This window comes from Tyto alba, unplaced genomic scaffold (assembly GCF_018691265.1).
Source record: "Tyto alba isolate M040663 unplaced genomic scaffold, T.alba_DEE_v4.0 Super-Scaffold_39, whole genome shotgun sequence".
Taxonomy (NCBI): domain Eukaryota; kingdom Metazoa; phylum Chordata; class Aves; order Strigiformes; family Tytonidae; genus Tyto; species Tyto alba.
The window spans coordinates 8,627,904-8,648,085 of NW_024881314.1; the positions used below are offsets into that span (position 1 = coordinate 8,627,904).

Here is a 20,182-nt window from a genome sequence, read left to right on the forward strand (position 1 = left end):
CCACATCCCCCCACCTCGCAGCCACCCCACCAGAAAGAAACCAAGAAGAGTTGGAGGGGTTTGATTGATTTATCCACTGAAGATACAAGTTTCAGTTTAATAACACCATTCTGTCCGGTTACAAACATACTAAAAACCTACAAAAAGAAAAACAAGTTACACCCATCGTACACGAAACGGCATGTATAAAACCAGCATGGAAGCGCCGAGAAACACGTACATGAACAGTATCTGCAGCAGTAACAGGAAAGACACGGAGTTACATCAGACCACGCCAGCTCATGTCTGTGGGTCACGGTGGGACTGGTTAAGACATACTAACAATTAGAGACAACTTCAGCTACGGAAAATAATTAGCGTCGCAGTCTGTTAAACAGGTCAGACCCAGGCGGGTAGTTTTATCCCTCCCTTTCTGTAAGTTGGTCCAAGTTTAGCTCACGGGTTTCCCTTCCACCCATCTGCCTGGCATCGCTGGTGCTGGCCCCGAGCAGTCACCGCACTGACATCAGGGCACCAGGGCGGCTTCCCCACGGCAAGGGGCAGGGACGGCTGAGCCCTGGCACCAGAGTCCAGCCAGCCAAAAATCTGGTCCCCTCTGAAGTCACTGGGCACCTCCCCAGAGAGCGGGGAGACGCTGGGATCCCCTTTACTGGGACAAACTGGAGCAAACTGGCAGAGATGCAAGAGGATTCCCCCGGGAGAGCCTGCAGCTTGGCTGCCTTGGGGATTTGTCTCGCCGTAAGAGATGATGAGGGTGGTGGCACAAGGTCCTTAAGGGTTCCTTGTCTGATCAGCTCTGGTGGCATTGGGGTGTCTCTCTAGCTGGCCGGGTGTATGTGGAGCTATACCTGCCTTGAGCGTTGGCCACGGTGGGGGGGGAACAGGGTGGACGGGACCTGTGTCCATCCCAGCCCAACACTTCTCATTCCCCCCAGCGCTGAGTTCCCTCTGACCAAAGGCAGTGTTGAACTTGGGGTGGGGGGACACAAGCCGGTTGATAGGAGCGGGTGTCCCCAGAGAGAGCCAGGATGAGGTGCTTGGGGGGAAGGACACCCTGCCACCAGAACACCAAACAACTCCCCCCCCCCTCCCCCCCAAACTTGGCATTCATCTGCTGCTGGCAGGGGGCACAAAGACTTTCCCACCCGGGTCCCAGGACCAAGCCCAGCCCTGATGCTAATGCAGAGGTGCTGAGCCAGGGGCCTCATCCTGCCCTGGTTAGAGGGGCGGCAGCTCTGAGCTGAGCTCGGCTGGCCTGCATGGGGGCAGCTGCAATGGCATGGGCATCCGAGAGGAGCAGAGCAAGTGGGAGCAGTCTGGCAGCATCCCTTGGGAAGGCAAATGGGGCTGGGGGACGTGGGGGTTCCCCCCAAGGCAGGGGAGGGACCAGCTGGTCCCCAGCATGTACCAGCACCAAGCCCTGAGCCCCCAGCTTCTCACTTGTGAATTTTGGGGGGGCAACTAAGTCAGTCCCTACCTGCCACCACCAAGGAGAGCAAAGCCAAGCCCAAAGAGCGGGTGGGCAGCGCCCATATCTCAGCCCCAGTGTGCTGGGAAAGGAAATGTGGAGCCTCAGTGAGCAGGGCCCAAAGGGAAGGGGGCATCAGGGGGTCCCTAGCCGGCTGCAGGGGGGTTCTGGGGGGGTCACAGTGGGGCTGGAAGTAACAGGGAGCAGCTGTGCAGGCGTGTGTGCCGGAGAGCCACGCTCAGAGCCAGGACTCGGCCTCCCTTTCTGCTCTTCCGCACTGCATTTATCAGCCCTGTCACTCCGGAATGGTATTTTTTCCTTTTTCTCTTCATTTTCATCTCTCCCCAGATGAGATTTTTCCCTGATTTAAGCAATGCCTCCTCTGCTGCGGGTGGCGAAGAGGGGGTGTTCGCTTTATCTCTGTCTCTCCCCCTTGCGAGCTCTGCCCTGGCCGCCCTCTCTGCTTCATTTTACTTCCTACAGAGCTGGTAAAAATAAACATGTTTTTGTTTGCATATATTTGACTGGCCTGTAATTTGGCTGATGGGGGGGCTCCTCAAGGGACAGCAGCTGCACGCATCTGGATTTGCTTTAGAAAAATGTGCCTGGAAAATTACCCAAGCCCAGCACACACACACGTGGGCGCACAAGGTCATGGGTCAGTTTTTTCTAGGGATGAAAAAAAAAAACAACAACAAAACCAAAGAAGAAACCTAGGCCTGTTCAAAGGTGGGGGGACACCTCACTGCTGCTCCCCCCGAAACCAAGGCACTCGGGTGCGTTGGGCATGAACACAGGGACTTTCCAGCCACCCCAAAATCACTTTCCTGCTGGCCATGACTGAGCCCAGTTTTGGTTGTGGGAAGGGAGAGGAAGGGTTTGGTTTGCAAAAATAAAATTCCCACCTGGAATATATTAACCTCAAAGGTTAATGTGTGAACTTCGAAGATGAAACCTCCCTGTACAGAAACATCCCTGGCCCAACATCCACAGAGCACGGGGAGTACATGAACTCATTAAAAATATGCGCTGCTGGCCCGGAGGTTTTGGCAGAAGTTGCTGGAGCTGTGTTCATGAGAGTCCTGTGATGCACCCAAAAAAAATATCTAACAGCCTTGCTCCAAGCAATCGCTCTCCAGTCTTGCACTGGCGCAATGGCAGTGACTGAACAGGTCTCATCCCATCTGCATGGGCCTAATCCTGACCCCAGCCAGGGGCTGCTGTTTGAAGGGTGCCTCCGCCAGCCACGCAAGGGATGAGCAGCTTTGACGTTCGGACATGAGCCGGAGGTATCAGCCTCTGGCACCTCACGGGTGCAGGCTGTTGGGCTGAATTTCGGGGGTGTTGGCTCTAAACAACAGCCCGCCCCACCAGTGAAGCGGCATCACTTGTCACCCTGAGCCTGTCCCTTCCTTTTATAAACTCCTTGACCTCACACGCTGCCATGCCAAGGACAGCCGTGCCCCGAGCAGTTATTTCCACCCAAGCCCCTGTGTCTGCCCAGGACGTGCCATCACTCCCAGCTCCATCACCCCTCTCCACCCATTTTACTGTGGGACACAGGGAGGGAAGAACTGCAAGGCCAGACAGAGCGGCTGTAGCGGCATTAGTGGAGTCCTGGGATTATTTCGGGACTAACCCCAGTCCTAGGGCTCTGCAGGAAGGTGAGGGGGCACTGGGGAAGGCAGCCAAGAGGTTTAGAGCCCTCCCCAAATTCCCTTTGCCCAGAGCCAGGACGCCAGACCCGGTGCTTGTCACCCCCCCAGCAGTGCCAGGGCTGGGGGACAGAGGAGCCCCCATTGGCACAGGAGCAAAACACCAGAAACAGGGGGAAAAAAACCAACCAACCAACCAACCAAAAAAAACCAACCCCAAAACACTATTCCCTGGGGATGATTAAAAGCACATATGAACTGGCTGCAGTAGACCAAAGCAGGAGTTTCTGGCTGGCTGCTCCAGAGGAGGGAGGTCAGTCCCGGGGAGAGTTACTGCTGCCCCCTCCAGCAGTGTCCCCACAGCGGGGGGGATGTCCCCAAGGCAGCCACAGGGATCCCAAGCCAACATCCAGGAGAGGAGCTGGTCTCTCGCAGAAAGCTGCCAGCTCTCCAGGGCAGTAGTGAAGTGAGGCCAGAGGAAATCTCAGAAGGGAACCCCGCCATGCACACTTCAATAGGTAACATTGTCCTTAATGCTAGAGCTCTAAAATTAGAGACATTTTGGGAAATACTGGGTGAAAAGGACGCCAAAGCTTCCTAAAACACCTGATGCTTCATCCCTAATCCTTTGCTGATCAGTCCCAAGAGCATCCTATAAATCAAAGCACGTGCGTGCAGGAGGCAACAGGGCTGCTCCTCCTCCCTTTTTTTTTGTAACCGAAGGGGCAAACTGAGGCAGAAGCCAAGCAGACTCGCCCACAGTTTCAGGAGGAGTCAGTGTTGGAGGCAGGATGAGTGGGGGCATTGCCAGGCACAGGCAGGAGCACTGCCGGCCCCGAGGAGGGACACAGCTCCTGCGTGGGTGGATTTCTACCAGGCACTTTATTTGAAGGAACCCAGTTTCACCAAGGGGGCAGGAATAGGCTCTATGCAACAAGTGATTTATGAATTTTAACAGAGCAGGGACTTTTCTTCTCACCCAGGAATCCCTCCTGCTACATCCACTTCATCCTTCCCGCTCCTGATCCCAGCTTGAACCCCTCTTCTCACCGAGCGGGGAGAACCTACACACGTCAGCTCCCAGGACAACGGCACAAGGTGTGCCACCCAAGCCCAGCCTCAGCACATCCCTGCTGCCCACGGGAGCTGAGGGGAGGTGGGTGGGCTCACCAGCAGCCTGAATCTGGCACAGGGATCCCACCTACACGCCGCGCTCCAAGCCACGAGGGGAAGCAGCCCAAAAGCATCCCTCTCCTTCCCCGCCTTCTAACGCTGGGGGAAGATGTCTCTCCCACCCCCTCGCTCCCACCAGCCCCAGGAGGGTTTGCAGCATCCAGCCAAGGAGAGAGACTCTGGGTGATGGGAGAGGCGAGGGCTGCTGCCAGCCCAGGGTGAGGCTACAGCCATCAGCCCTGCCACCCTGCCAGGTGGGTACAGAAAGTGCAAAGCAAAGCGGTTTTGGTGCCAGCCAGGCAGCCAGCGGTCCCTGTAAGCATTGCACCCCCAAAAGCAACGAGCCAGGTTGACCTGGGGGGCTTTTGCATGGAAAACAAGGGTCGTGTCGTTCATCAGCGGACGGGGCTGCACGTCACTGCTGTGCAACAGAGCTTGTGCAAGGGACTTGGAGTTGGCGCAAGCGAGGTGCAGGACTTTGGGAGGTGGTGATGGACAGGCCAGGACAGTAAGATGGAGCCAACAACCAATGCTCTCCCCTCACACTCTGCATCCCCTTCCAGCGTCCCCTACAACTGCTTCACCCCGACCCACCCACACCCTTCATGGTTCTATTTTTTTTTTTTTTTTTTTGGCTTATTTAGTTTGTTTTTAAACCCCATGGAGATCAAATTGTGACTTGGCAGCTAACACAGCTGGCCCTACCGGGCTCCCCAGACTGAGCGAAGATCTTGAGAAGAGACCAGAGTGAAGTCCTGGGGTGAGCGAAGCCCTCCCTGCCCCTCGCCTGGCCCTGCTGGCCGCTCACAGGGTGGCGGTGGGGTACTGCGCCCAGCCCACCTCCTTGTACGCCGCCGTCACATGGGTGTAGATGAGGGTCTTCATCTTGGTCCAGGCACCGTGTGCCTCCGGGGTGAAGTCGTTGGCGTATTCTTCAGCAATGACCTCCAGCATGACACCAGTGAGTTTCTGGAAGGAGGTGGACAGCAAAGGGTTAATAACTCTCCAGGGAGCAGCTAACAGCAAATGTAGGTTTTTCCTACAAAAAAAAAAAAAAAAAAGAAAGAAAAAAAAAACAAAACAAAACAAAAAAAAAAACAACAACCCAATTTAATCCTGTTGCTGAGTTCTGGGAATGACAGCCCTCTGTGAGACAAACAGAGGTTGGGAGAGGTCTGCTGACACCCCAAGAGAGGAGACGGGACTGGTTACCAGCCTGCCCTGGCAGGGGGGAGGCTGAGACCCCGGCAGTACGCCGTGCTGCTTGCAGGTTCGAGCCCCTCCCTAATTTGGGCACCTCAAATTATTTAGCCCCTTCTGTCATGCTTGATTTCTAAAAGAAGGGACATATGGCCACAACCACGCCGAGGGGCTGCGGGCAGGTGGCTTTCCCCAGGCAGGGGCGAGGTGCTCGATGCTCCCGCGTGGGCTGTGTTTGGGGATGGGGGGGGGGGGTCTGCGTGGGACAGCACATCAGTGGGGCACTGCAGCTACATGTGGAGCGACCCCCAAGACCAGCCAGCTTCTGCTCACCACTGCTCCCTCTCCCTAATTTCTAAAGAATCCCAGAGATTTATTTTTATTTGTTCCTATCCTTTACCTTAAAGTAGATGGGCTCCACTTTGTGCTTGAGGGCATGAGCCTTGCCCACCAGGGCCAGAACGGAGGAGACCTTTTCGGAGTCATTGAGGTTCTCCACCACAGTGTTAATGGCACCCATGACCCGCCGAGCGTGCTTACGCAGTTGCAAGCTCCTCTCCATCTCCAACGGGTCCTCCATGTGCTTGAACTGGCTGAAGTACTGCTTGGCCGAGGGGAAGTTGACAAAAAACCTTCAAGAAAGAATAGACACAAAATACCATCAGGAGGGTGAGCGCAGGCTGAGGGGTTAAAGCAAAGCATGGAGCGGTGGAGATGCTGGAAACCACCCACTTGCATCTAAAACAGCCACGGCTGGTTTTCTCCTTGAATTCCCCAGGAGCTGTGGCATTCAGCTGCCTAAAAATCAGCAGGTTAATGCCTTTCTCCCCAACCTTCCCTATCTGCTACAAGGGCATCACAGCCGGATATTCATCTACAAAGCAGAGGCAAGTCTGAGTTCTTGATACCCAGAGACCACCCAGGCATGCCAGATGCTGTGTACGTGCCCACATACATCAAAACCTCATGTCCTGTCTCAGAGAGCTGGAGATGAGCATGAAAAACCTCTCTTTATCCCAGCCAGCCTCTCCCTGCCCCTCTTCCCCAGTCCCACAGCAGCTTCCTGACCCCAGAGGCTTTATTGCTGCATTTCCACCCAGAATAGTGCCCCCCACGCCCAGACTGTCCCCTCCTTTCACAGATCACCAGTCTCCCACAAGATCCCAGCCCTGAGCTCACGTCCCTGCTCATCTCTGCCAGGAGCCATTTCCCCCAGCACGAAGATGCCCCCAACACCCAGCCAGCCCCTCTGTGGTGCTGAGGCCCCTCTTTTCTGCAGGATTAAATCAGCCCCGATGAAGCGCAGCTGAAGCAAATGAAGCTGTGGCTGCAGCTGATGAGCTGAGCTCCCCGGGGAGTGGGTTTGAAAGGCACAAGGAGATGGGGTTGCAGGGCTGGGGCCACCGATGCCAGCATTGCAGCCGGTGGCTCTCGGCAGCCAGGGCTGACACCCGAGTCACATTAACCACCCGCTTCCACCCAATTTACACAGGACAGAACCATGCCAGCGTTTGCTCCCCACTTTCACCCAGCTCCCTCCCTCTGACAGGGCCCCCCTTTGCCTGGACCAGTGAGGGATGCTCAGGAGGTGGCAGAAGGCTCTCAGAGCTGCCCCCCATCATCCCCACCCCCAGGCTGCCGTAACCCCCTCCCCAAGCACCATCCCAAACCACGTGAACGCATCCCACCTCTTTTCTCAACTATCACTACCTCCCTCCACGATCAGGTGGGATCCTCTTCCCTGCTCACCACTCCACATATATTTGCAATATTGAGGACCAGGCTCATTTACCACTTTGTTATCCTCCTTTTCCCCCCCTCACTTCCTTCCCCCGCTCCCTTGGCTTGCGAAAGCTTGGGGGCATTGCCAAGGAAGCGGCATGAAGCAGCGCCTGGAGTGCACCGCCGCTTCTGTTGCTTCCCTGAGGCATCTGGGATTCATCAGACGGCCCAAAATAGGTTTTGGAGGTGTGAAGAGTGTGTGGCAGAAAGGGTGGGGGAGGAAGGAAGGTGGAAGGGGGAGACAAGGTGTTGCTTTTAAAACCCGGAGGGGACCCGTGACAAAACTCCTCTTGTTATTGTGCAGCCTCCTCCCCGGCAAAGCTCCTTCTGACACATCTGGTCCCTGTCGAGAGAAATCATTCCCAGGCCCAGCTGTCTCCAGCTCCTGTCACCACCGAGATGCTCAGTCCATACCCTTCAGCTCGGCGCTGTCAGAGAGGTGGTCGGGGATGGACACCAGTCCCCTGGCCAGGGGATGGAGCCAGCCAGGGCCACACAGATAGCACCACTCCTAGCAGTCAAGTTTTCCTGACCTGAGCATTTCCCAACAGAAGGGCAAATGTTCCTCTCTGTTTTAATGGGGCCCTTTTGGCCATCCAGCCCCAGCATCCTTCTCCTCCCATCCCATCCCTCCCTACCTCTGCACAAGCTTCTGCAGCCCCCGACTCCGCAGCTCCAGCCGGCCCCCAAAATCAAAGCCCTCCAGCTATCGACAGCAGACACCCCACCGAGGTCGGAGCTAAGGGGTTTGCCATCCCTGCTAGCAGATCTTTTCCCCCTTGCCTTCTGGCTCTGGCAGGCATCCCCCTGGGCGCTGGGAGCAGGGGGTGCTGCTGGAAGTGGGATCTGCTGCCCACAGGCTACCCCAATGCAGAGGATGGAGGCTGCCAACTGGTCGGCGGCTGCCTAAGCCTCTGAATCCCAAACCATCGGAAGTTCCCTGAAAAGCCCTGTTTGATCTTTAGCTCAAGGGCATGATGTTGTGAAGACCCAGGGAATGAGCTGAGAAAAAATCGTGGTCTGAGCCAGGCTCTTTCAGCAGAAGGTGCACAGCATCACCAGGAATCGCAGCATCCCCCCGTCAAGAGAAGGGCTGAAAGATCTGCGGGGGCTGATGCCCTTCAAGAGCAGGAGCAGAGTCTTCACACCTCTCCTACAGCATCACCTCCACCTTCTCTGCCGCTTTCAGCCATCTACATCAGGAGCAAAGATTGATTAAACCCCAGGAAGTCCCCAGCCCGGGTGATCCCAGGCCAGTGAAGGATCTGAATATTTGCTTTCCAACCTTTCCCCACTTTGCAGACCCTTACGGTGATGCCCCGTGGGAGCTTTCCTCAGGGACCTGGGAGAAGAATGTAAAATCAGCAAACCCCCGGCTCGTGCTCATCCCTGTGTGCTGTCTGCTTGCTTTCATTGCTGGAGAACTGAAACCAAGGAGCCCAAACCATCTTGGCTTCAAGTCAAAAAGCAAATCTGTGGTCAGCCAGAGACCTGCAGCCGTGTCTCCTTGGCTAGTGCCTCCCCACAGGGCTGGGGAAAGGCAGGCGCCTGCAGCAAGAACTTCTGGCCTGGAGCAAATATTTGAGTTGTCGATCTGAGAAAAAGAGGGAAGGAGGCTCGCTCAGTGGTAGTTGTTAATAAACAGAGAAGATTAATTTAACACAAAGGTTAAATATAACCAGAGGAAGGGAGGAAAAAAAAAAAAAAAAAGAAGAAATAAAGTAACTCAAACAATAGCGAATTAGAAGAGGTGTCAGTTGGGGTTTTTCCATCTACAGAACATTTTTTGAGAGTTCAAACATCTCAGGCTCTGGAATTTTGTTGGCTCATTATGCGTGCATGTGTTTTGGGCTCTTTCTTCATCGGAGTCATTAAAAAGATGATATTTACCATTGCATATCACACAAAATGATGATTGATAGAAACCAGATGCCTCCATACCGATCTCATTAAATTTCTTTTTAAGTGATTCCATTCTGCACCCATTAATTTGTACTGTGAGCTACATCTGGACCCAATGGACAGGATGTCAGGATAGTTTTTCCTCTCTTTTTGCCCTTTTAACAACTTTAAGGACAAAACTGTCCCCAGTAGCAGAGCCAAAGGAAATAATTAAGGTGCAAAACCACTGCAGTCACTGGCAACTTGTTTTCTCTTCAGGAGGAGACACCACTTCTCCCATCTCCCCCCCCCCCGCCAGACCCCACAGAGCAAACCCCACATGGAGGAAACCTTCAATCCCAGCCACCTCCTTCCTTTCCCAGATAGAAAAAAGGAAGAAAGCTGCTCCCTTGGTCCCCCTGAGCACCTAAACCCTTGACCCTTCATTTACCCTGTTTGCAAACTGCAGGGCAGAAATGGCAGCAAGCACTTGAAGCTGTTGGGAGGCTTCAGCTGAACCCCCAGCCAGCACTTGTAGACTTTTTTGCTAGATTTTCCTACCAATGCGTGCATGCTTTCTCTCGCCTCGTCCCTCTACGTGGGAGAAACTCTCTCTAACGCAGCCTGGAGTCTCTCCGTGTCCCTTTTCAAACCTCTCCTTCCAACTCCTTTCTGCTCGGGTGCCTACAAAGCAGCTGATAATGGGTAGGCAGGTGGTGTGTGGTGCTGCTATTTATTATGCTGAGGGCTGTCTCACCGCTTCGCCTGCACGTTCCCCCTGCTCCTCCCAGCCACCTGTAGTCTATCATCCTATTTACAGGCTGGGGCAGGGTTCCTGGGTGCTGCCTGTATTTACAGCTCCCAGCCCAAGGTGAAAAAGGTCTCAGCCATGTCAATGCCACTGCCCAACAAGACAGAAAAAGGCAAATCTATAAGAGGATGGTGCCTGCTTACTCCTGCAGCACGGCTCTGTCCATGTCCTCTCTCCGAGGGCTCGCGGGCTGGTGATGGGCAGCACCTCCAGCTCCAGGGCTGGAGGGAAAAGGGCCAAGCCCCCGGTCTCCACACCGATGCTAAATTCAACTTCTGCAGCTGAGGGAACAGAGGTGTAGCTGGCCTGCCTCCAGGTGAAGCCCACATCCCGCTGCAAAGCCTCGGGAGCAGACTCTGGCATGATGCTGAGCCATGCTGGGAGGCCCTAAATCCCCGGGGCACCGCAGAGCCCCGGGGCAGAGGGACCAGGACACCCCAGGGAGGCTGGGAGAGGACCCAGCAGCAAAGATGCAGCCAAATACATCTGGGCATGAGCTGGCCACCCCCGGGAGCACGTCCTGCTCGCTCGTGTGTGCACAACTCACACCTCCAAGCCCTCATTGTTGTCATCTTCCCCTACCAGGTCTGTGGATTCAGCCCAAAGCCTCTTGGCTGCGTAGATGAGCCTTTAGGCTAGGAGTAAGGACAACTTTGATCAGATAAATGAATTAATGGCACCAAAGTGGCTTCCCCACACCCCTCCGGTTTCCTATGGCCCTTGAAATCCCCTTTGCTCAGTGCCTTCATCCATGGCATCATCCTCATCCTCCACAGGTGTGTCCCTGTCCCTCTACGCTGACAAACTGCTGTCCCTGCCTGCGTGCAGGGACGGCTGTGCCGGCCCCCTCCACCCCACCACCACCATCTCCCCCCACACCAGCCACCCTTCCTACAGCTCTGCCAAGGAGGGTCAGCATGGCCCCCCCAGGGGCCATGGATATTAGGAAATGATGCTAAAATGTGACTCTTGCCTCTGAGGCAGATGCACGGGGAGGATGGATGTTGCTGGAGCCCAACTGTGTGTCCCTGATGCCCAGGGACAGCAGAGGGGCTTAGGGGTGGAAGACAACCCCTGGCTGGGTAGAGGAGGGGTGACCCAGATTCACAACGACATGGTCTCTGTGTCAGGACCTGCCATCCACCCAGAAAAATCCGAAACCCGATTTTTGTTGGCGTCCGCCACCACCTCTCCTCTCCAACGCTCCCGTGCCGATTTCCAGCAGCTCCGCCGGCCGCTCGCCCCCGGTGCTGTGCTCCGGCAGGATTGCCAGCCAGCCAGCACTCCCCGTTCCCCGGCCACGCTCAACGCCTGCCAGCCCGGCGAGGGCTGTCCTGACGTTTCCCTGCCTTTAATGAGCGCTGAAACTCCACAGACGGGCGCTCGCCGAGCCGCGTTCGGAGATACGGCCCCGCTCCGCTGCAGCAGCCTCATTAACGGAGCCGGTTAGCAGAGTGGAGACTGCTAAAAATCCGGGGGAGGGATTTTCAGGGCTGGTACCAACACATCCAGCACGTCCTCAGCCATAGCCAGGGAAATCATCCAGGGAAACTGTTCAACCCCCCTGGCTAGGGATGTCCTTGCAGCTCCTGGGGTGTCAAGTGGGATCTTTCTAGTCCCACGCAGCTCGCAAGCAATGCAAGGGCAGCCCTGGGACAGGGGATGTGGGAAAGGCTCTTCTCGGGTCACCCCGAGAGCTGCTGGCAGCCTCGAGGCCACGGCTGGTGAGGGATGTGCCGCAGGGATCCCCACGCAGCCGCCTTCACCGTGAAGCACCCAAAAGGGCTGGTTCCAGGTGCTGCCATCGGAGAGAAAACACAGCCGCGGGGAAAGGGGCTGTTTCTGGGCAGACCGTATTAAACCCACACTCACCCCCTTCCCCCCTCGTGCGTGTCCTCGTCAACAGAGCAGAGTCCTGCTGCTCTCAGGCTCTCCTTGGCTCCAGAAAAACATCTCTCCAGCTTGACCGCAATGATTCACGAGCATGTGAGCTGCTGTGGGACAGGGACGGTGCCACACAGGAGGTCGGTCTTTTCATTGGGCCCTTTTCATAGCGAGATATTGCATCAGGGCGATCTCTCAGAGCTGCTTTGCTCTAAAATTTGCCCTTCAGCAGCCAGGAATGGATGGATCCCTTCCCTATGGACGCCTCCACAAAACACACGTTGGCTTTGGGGGGAGCTGCAAAATAATTTCTTTAAATGCCTTTTTTTGGGGGGTGGATTTACCCATTTTTTTTCAGATTCAGCTGAAAAAAAAATGGGATTTCTGCATTGCCAGACTCATTACTCAGGCTCTTTGCTATTTTAACCTAAAACTTACAATATTGTCTGGCATCCAAGGAGTGCTTTTATATTTCAAAGCTCTTTGCAAACTCTCTGCATCCAGGTGTGTTAGCTCAGACTAAGCAGCTGTCAGAATCCAGGGGCCTGATTCTGCATTGGCAATCCTTTTGCTTCCCCTCTTGCCCCTCCTGAGAGGGAAAGAGCATATCAGGAGTGATGGAGAAGGTAACAATCTTGGAAATTTGGAAAGCTAATGGGTCTGAAGTTGAGATGGAGGGAACAGTGATGGAGAAACCCCACGGACGCGGCACAGTTTGCGGTGGCTGTGGCAGTTTGCATTGTCTCCGCTTGGCACAGCATTAACATTTGGTGCGGATTTGCCTGGGAGCTCATTGAAACTACCCCTGGGATTTATCCCTTGATGGGATCTGTAAAGTTCTGTGGTCCCACATCTGTGCCTGCGGTACGTGTGTGTGGGTGTGGGAGCGAATGCATGTGACGGTCAGGACAGGCTGCGGTTTTAGCCCTGGCGTCCCGGCATTATTCCGTGTCTGCCAAGGAGCGAGGGTCCCGAGCCCCCGCTGCCGCTCACCCCTGCTCACCTGGGTGCCCCTGTGTGCCACGGAGGGTGGGCAGCGGGATGCCCGAGCCACCTGGGTGCTTGCATCCCCCAGCACAGCCTCAGAGCCTGGGGTACTGGCGATAAACCATCGTGAGGACGTTAGAGAAAGGGGGATGCTCGGGGAGCGACGGCCACGTGCTCGAAGGGCTCCTGCACTGCACAGCGAGGGCTAATGCAGGTGCTGGAGGTGCTGGACCTGCCCTGCTCCCCCCGCATGCCTGGGCTCCCCAGCTGTGAGCTCACCAGGGAGGGGGGTGTGTTTCAAAAAGGACCGATTCCTAAATTACAGATGGGGAAACTGAGGCATGGCAGTGAGCCTGGGGGCATGGGGAGGGTATGGGCGAGCTGCAGCCCAGGGCTCCCAGCCGTGCTGGCTGGTGTGCCCACTCGGGAGTGACCCAGCCGACAGCACGGCCCCAAATGTGCTGGTCGAGGCTCCAGCTCCAGCTCCAGCTCCAGTTCCAGCAAGGGTTAAGGCGGCGGCTGCGAGATGGAGCCTGCAGAGGCCCCTGAGCTCCGGAGGAGGAAGATGAGCATGGCGAGGAGACTGTGCTTCCTCCGGTGCGAGGCTCCCCCACCGAGGAAATTGTCAATTAGCGACATAGTTTTAACCACACAGCGCAGATTCCCATGATCCGGTGGCTGCTCAGCCAGAAGTCCCCATTATTGGTGTTTGTGTCCCCTGGGAGCCCAGGGGCCCTGCGAGATCAGGTCCCCGCCGTGCTGCTGGCAGGACCGCAGGGGTTTGCTGTGGCTCCGAGCACTAGCAGCAGCCACGAGGGCTGGGAACCTGATGCCTTGCTCCGTGCCTCAGTTTCCCCATCTGCAACGCATGGAAAGCACGGAGGAGGAGGTGGCTGGGCAGAGGCTGAAGGAGGGGCAGAGGGAGCCAGCCTGGGTTCCAGCGGGCTGCCGGTGCTGCAGCCCTCCCCATCGCTGCCTTTTGGGTGGGCATCGCTGCCTCCCTGCCTCTGCCCTCAGGGCACAGGATCAGGCCCCAGATTCATTTCGACCCTTCAGGTGCTGCAAACCCGCAGCCCTTCCCACATGGGAAAACATCATTCCCTGCCCTCAGCAGCTCCGAAGGGGTGGAGAGGGGATGGAGCAGGAAAGCACGGAGAGACCCTCGGCCACCAGACGCAGGCAGCTCCCTGGTCACAACAGAAATGTGGCTGCTAACAGATTCGCCCCTTTTTACCAGTCTGCACAGCGGGGTTGCACCAAAGGGGAGGCCCACAGCCATGCGCCCCCTTTTCCCTCTCCTCAGCCATCCTTGTGCACATCCCTTTCTGCCTCAGTTTCCCTAGCAAGGCGATGAACAACACCGGCCCCGTACCAGTAAAGCGCGGCGGCTGGCTGGGACAGCTCTCGGCTCCCCAAAAGCGAGCCGGGCAGATCAGCTCGCACCGCACCGGCGGTCGCCCGCCTGCCGCCCCCCTCCCCAGCCCCGACCTCCAGAGCTGCTGAATCATGTCTTGGGAAGCGGCTCCCGGCGGCCTCCACGCGTGACCCACTTCTCCCGGCGGCTGAAGCCAACTGGGAATCGCGGCCGGGAGAGCGGCGGCCGCCGGTTCTCCCAACCCCGGCCGGGGCTGCCCTGCTTCGGCCAGGCACACGCTTCCCCGGGGAGCTCAGGTTTTGCTCGTCGGAGCTCGCGGGGGGAAGCGGGGCTCAGGGCAGAGGCACGAAGCCCGCTTTGGGGAGGGGGGGTCGCTGCCAGGGGGGGCAGCTCAGCCACCGGAGCCACGGCACGGGGATGCAGGCCGGTGCACTGCTCCGACCGGTGCTGCTGGAGGGGATGGCAGCTCGCCCAGATTACACTGCCGTCCCCGGGGACGTGCACCGAAAGTCCAGACCTCACTTTAAGCATCCCAGGGAAGCTCTGGCTGAGGGAACGGGTGGTGGGTTTAGCTGGGACGTGCCAGGACACGTGCCATGGCCAAGCATGTAAAGGCTCCCAAGGAGCTGGGGTTCACCCTGGGAGCCAGCTCAGCCCTGTCCTGTTGGCACAGCGGGGGGGAAACCCCTCACTATGGTGCCAGAACTCATCCTGGAAAAAAAAAAAAAAACAAAAAAAACAAAAAAAACAACAACAACAACAACAAAAAAAAAAAAAAAAAACAAAAAAAAAAAAAAAACAAACACCAAAACTGGGCCAGAAACTTCTACTGGCAAAGTTTGAGTCCAGACCAGAGCTCAGCCACATGGTCCCTGCTGCCGCACCTCACTGCCCCTCGTCCCCAGCCCTGCTCTGAGCCCCAGGACTGAACCCAGAGACACCAAAAGCAGTGGGCTGCACTGGGTGAATCCCCCATGGCATTGCCACCTTCATGTCAGCCGTGGGCACCCGGCCACCCTCCCTGTGCTCACGAGCCGGGGGGGCACCTGGCTGCGCTTGTGGATTGGGGCCATGGCATGACCTGGGTGCCAGGCAAGGAGCTGGTCACGGATGGCTGCTGGCCAACCCCGTGCCGAAGCTCATCGGATGGAGAAAAAGGGGAATTTTTAATTCCCCCAGACCTCTGCCATGAGTGGGTTTCAAACCCAGCCCAGGTGGGTTTGGTGTCCCCAGCTGCAGGGCTGAGGCATCTCCAGACCGGCTGCACGGAGTGGGGGACCCTGGGGGGATGGACTCAGCCCTCAGCTGGCTCTGAGAGAAGGAAATGTTTGAGAAGAAGGCAGAGAGGGGACTCAAATGTCATTTTGGATTCTCTGCGGAGGGGTCTTGCTAGGAAAATCCCATTGCAGTGCTGGCAGCAAGCCTGGAGGGGAACCGGCTCTGCTCACCAGTACGTCCAAGGGAGATGCTGCTCTCTGCAGATCCCGTGGGGTTGGGGTGTTAGCTCTCAGCCTCTTGGAAAACTTTTAGATGATTATTAATAAACAGTGCACCCATCCAAGGGGTTCTCCGAGCACCCACAGTCCCCTGCTGGAGGAGTAAAATGGGAAGGACGCAGCCCAGTCTCCTGTCTCCCACCTGGGGTGCCTGGGGTTGGGTCCAGGCAGGAGCCTGGCCAGGGACATCCCTGCGTGGCAGGTCCCCGGGACGGGTGGTGGGAGCGTTGTCTCTCTGGAGAGCATCTTTGCTGTTTGCCAACAGCTCAGTGCGGGCATCTCACCAGCCCCCCTCCTCGCCCTCCCCGTCCTCCTCTCCCCTCTTAAATATGGGAATTGTCCTGCTGGTGCTGCACCCCACTGATACCCCAAACTCCTGGTGCCCACAGGACCCCGTGGGATTCCCACTCGGCACTTTCCTGGGGTACCCAGACAAGGGTCGCACCCCCGGACAACACAAGAAAACCCACCTGCCTCTGTTCCCCACCTCAAGAGCATCTCCCCCGTTCTGGTTCCAGGCACGGGGTTTGCGAGCTGCCCGTCTCTGCCGCACAGCCCCACGCCGTCGCGAGATGCTCCACACCCCACTCCCGGGGTGGCTGGGTCCCTGCCCCCATCCCTGCCCCCTTCTCCTGCCCGTGCCCCCCACTCCCCCCTTCCGCCGCCAACTTCAGCGCTCTCCCTCCCGCCGACGCTGCCGCCGGAGGGACAGATGGTGCCCTCGGAGACACACCTGCTTGGGTTTTATCTTGGCTTCCAACTTGCATTATTTCACCCGCCAGCCTGCTACGTACCGATGCCATCCACACACAGCTAGCTGGGGGGGGGGTGTTGTAAAAAAAAAATATACCCCAACCCACCCAAGCCCGACGCGGCTCTCCCCCACCCGCCGCCACCCCCCAGCTCCGTCCGAGGGCTAAGGTGACCTTTGCAAGGGAAGCAGCTTTCCCCAAAGTCCCCGGCGAGGCTCCCCCCGCTCCCCCCGCCATCACCACCCGGCTCAAAGGTGTGGAAATCAGAGGAGTGCTGTGAAACCCTCCCTGCTCCCAGCCAGCAAATACATCCAGCCAGCTCCCCACTCGCTGTCATTCATTTCAGTTCAGTTATATATATTGTTCTGCCTCTTTCTCAGCTATAGAGATTTAGTTGGATTTGCTGCTTCCTTCTTTTTTTTTTGGTGTTTTTTAAATACCTGATGAGTATGGAGACCCCAACGTCCTCGCAGTTTGCATATACTCTGCTCCATGTCTCTTGAATAACCTTTTTTTCTGCGTCTGAAATCTCTTCACTTCTTTCCCATCTCTCAATCTCCATTTCTCCCTGGACTTTCTCCATGAAAAACAGCCGGCACGATCCTCCGGGAAGCCAGGAGGAGATAAAGAGAGATGTGTGTGAGCGGGTATATCCTGCGAGAAGAGACAAGGTGTTTGCTCAGCGGCCGTGCGGGTGCTGGCGGCTCTGCCGACGTGTGGATGTATATGTGTGTGTGCGAGCGCGGCTGCCTGTCAGCGTGTTTATATATGTAATTTAAAAAAATATCCTGGAGGTATGATGCATGCGATTAGATTTCAGATCTCCTAGTGCTGTCCATGGCTGTAGTTAGCTTCAGCTCAGCTCGGATGTGTGTGGCTGACTGATGGGGAACTGCCTAAAAGTAAAATATTCAAAGGCATTGCAAGACCAGCCTCTTTACCAATGTGTGAACGTGAGCTCACTTTCTCCCTCTCTCCTCCTCTCTCCCACTCCTCCCTCCTTCCCTTTTTTTTTTTTTTCTCCCCAAAAGGGAGGGATGAGGGAGATGTTCTGGGCAACATCAGGACGGTGCTGGTGGGGGGGAGGTAGGGCTGGAAGTTTTTTTTTCAGCCCTTGTAAACAGCTCAGAGGAAATTCAGAATCCAAAGTTGAAGTTATCGCAACCGCTGGCTGTGCTGAGCTCTGCCTCGGCTCTCCCCCCTGTGCTTCCTTATTTTGCAGGCGGTTGTGTTTTGAAGGACAGACCCTCGCTGGCCTCTGATTCTTGGGTTGCACAGAGAGCCGGGGCGAGAGGGGAGTGTGAGGCACCCCCACCCACGGGCATCTCTCTGCCACCCAGAAAAGATCATGGTCTGTCCCACGGGGACTTCTTCAATTATGAGAATTTGCTCTCCCTTCTCACAGCAGGACCCCATTGTAAAGGGATTCAGAGTTAAGGCACTCGTGAAATGAATATATTATTGTTGTTCTGCGATTGCATCGCTCCTGGTAGCATCTTGGCAGGGATGAGGAGCGCGGGAACACCTCCACGCCAAGCTTCCCGCTGCCTTCGTGTGTGTGCTTTTGGGCTGTTTTTTACCCAAATGCCATTTCCAGCTCCCTGACAATCCGGCATGTTAAACCCGCAGCACAGTCCATTTGCACAGAGAGAAGGAAAATACTACGGAGGCTTGTAATAACCGACAATCCCCCAGAGGGGGATCAGAGACAAGAGAAGCAGCCTGGTGTGCACAGCCGCCTCCCGCACCCGCTGTGCACCCTCACAGGGCAGGCAGACAGACAGACGGACAGACAGGCTGAGGTTGCAGCTCTGGCACCCATGCAGGCAGGGGCTGGGGGGTGGCTGAGCACTTTTGGGGGGCTGGAGCTTTGTTATTGCAGATCTGTCGAGGCTTTTTGCTCTATTTCTCCTGCAAACCAGCCTCGGCCACCTCCCCGTTAACAGCAGCCAGACCAGTGGTGTCAGCAGATTTGCTTTTGCAGATCTAATGAGAGCTGACGGAGAAGATGCTGCCCACAGGTCCCCCACTGTGGGTCCCCCACCCAATTTGCACTGGGATGGACTGGGAGACCCGCATGTCTGCGAACCCCTTGGCTCGGGGACACAAAGCTCGGCTCACCTGGGAGCTGCTGAACCCACCAGTGTAAAATCACAGCAGCGTGGCCAACCCTACCTGGACAGAGGTCGGGCATCATTCAGGTCCCAAATACCACCACCACCGGCTTCGAAATCATCAGATTTTCACCCAGCAGCTTGAAGTTTGGATTTGCCTTCTGTCCATTAGCCACTGGGATTAGCACCCGTGAGCCCGAGCTCAAATATTAACTACAATGTCCCTGGGTGGCCACCACAGAGCAGAGAAACCCCTCTGGACCCAGGATGGCATGGCCAAGCTTATCACCCTCCCTTAAAAATGCAGGGGAAGAGGCGCTGTGCTTAGACCCAGCTTAAAACCAGAACAAAACTGCAATGCAGCATTAGTGCTTTCAAAAAGGGAATAATCTCCAATTCTGACAAATAGGAATGCTTGGGTGATAATCTAAGTGGAGCATTGGTTATTAGTTGCTTTGTGTTTAAAGAAAAGGATTCTTCAAAGCTTTCGTATGTTGTGTCTTAATCAATAGTGGGCTCACAGCCTGGTATGGGGTTACATGGGGAGCCTGGCTGCAGCGAGTGCTTCGCCTCGCTCCCCAGCACCAGGAGTCAAAGGGTCTTGGCTCGAGTCTCCATTTAGAAATATAAGAATATTAGAAAATATTAGAAAAGTGAGTGAGAAATCCCCCAGCCTTTTCTAGGTTTCTGCCTCCCTCTTTGGGGACATCACATCTGGCCCTGGCCCCGTTCCCACGTGCCGTCCCGCTCCACAAACAGGAGGCGGTGAGTAAAGCGGCGGCGATGCTCCGCTGCCTCAAAATCCCGAACGAACTCCAACAGCCCCTGAACTTCTGCGTCTCGTCCCAGGTGTGGGACATAAATCAGGGGCAGGAGCGCAGGCACACGCCGTCACGCGCCAGACGCCCGTTTCCATGGTTTCCTGCGACTATTGCTCTTGAGGGCTCGGGGTTAGATGGCGACTTGTTCCAGAAGGAGAAGGTTGCTGTGTTGACACCATTGCCGCAAAATCCCGGCTGGGGATGACACCGCAGGCAGGCGGCATCGTCCTGTGATGTCCTGCCAGCCTCTATGGCCCCGTAGTGACTCGGGTGACCCCCCAGGTCCCTTTGGCGCAAGGTGCTGTGCGGAGGGAGGTGGCAGCCCTGAGGGTTGGGATGGTATTTGCTCGCCCTGCCCAGCCCAAGCTGCCCGTGGTCACTGCCTGCTGTCCCGGAGGGGAGCTCAGCACAGTGCCCGCTGCCGTAGCCGGGTGGCCCAGGGCCAGGGGACTCAGGGATGGGGACAGAGGACTTGGTCCCCACGGCCAGTGGGATGGCTGAGATGGGATCAGCCTGAGTAATCCCTATGGAAGAAATCATTCCATCTCGCTCAGATCCCAAATCATTTCAACACCCTGCTCCCTCTCCCCTCTCCAGTTGAGCCTCGCAGCCTCCCTGCCTTCCACCTCCTTCCCACAGACCTGTCCCTGGGATGGGGTGGCACCGCAGCCCCAGCCCTGCCAGCGAGGCCCCGGCCCTGCCGAGCCCGAGCCTGCTCCTCCCGTGGATCTGCACGGCAGGGAGAGATCAAGTGCCCGTTCCAGCCGCCCTCCGTTTGCGCGG

At 56.5% G+C, this 20,182-nt stretch overlaps 1 protein-coding gene across 1 annotated transcript; it reads right to left on the reverse strand.

The window, feature by feature from the left end:
- Positions 1-50: 50 nt before the first annotated feature.
- CYGB (cytoglobin) lies at positions 51-17,428 on the reverse strand. The gene is made up of 3 exons (XM_033002445.2): positions 16,905-17,428; positions 5,897-6,128; positions 51-5,265 (listed from the first exon to the last, which is right to left on the reverse strand). Exons 1-3 carry the CDS (start codon positions 17,045-17,047, stop codon positions 5,101-5,103), a joined length of 540 nt encoding a protein of 179 aa, XP_032858336.1. The 5' UTR covers positions 17,048-17,428; the 3' UTR covers positions 51-5,100.
- Between the last annotated feature and the right edge of the window lie 2,754 nt (positions 17,429-20,182).

Excerpts from the sequence above, each read along its gene's own strand:
- CYGB (XM_033002445.2), bottom strand. The coding sequence starts at position 17,047 with ATGGAGAAAGTCCAGGGAGAAATGGAGATTGAGAGATGGGAAAGAAGT. Across the intron at positions 6,129-16,904 it reads GGGGTCTCCATACTCATCAG|GTTTTTTGTCAACTTCCCCT; the intron begins GTATTTAAAAAA and ends TCTTTCTTGAAG. Across the intron at positions 5,266-5,896 it reads TGGAGCCCATCTACTTTAAG|AAACTCACTGGTGTCATGCT; the intron begins GTAAAGGATAGG and ends ACCTCCTTCCAG.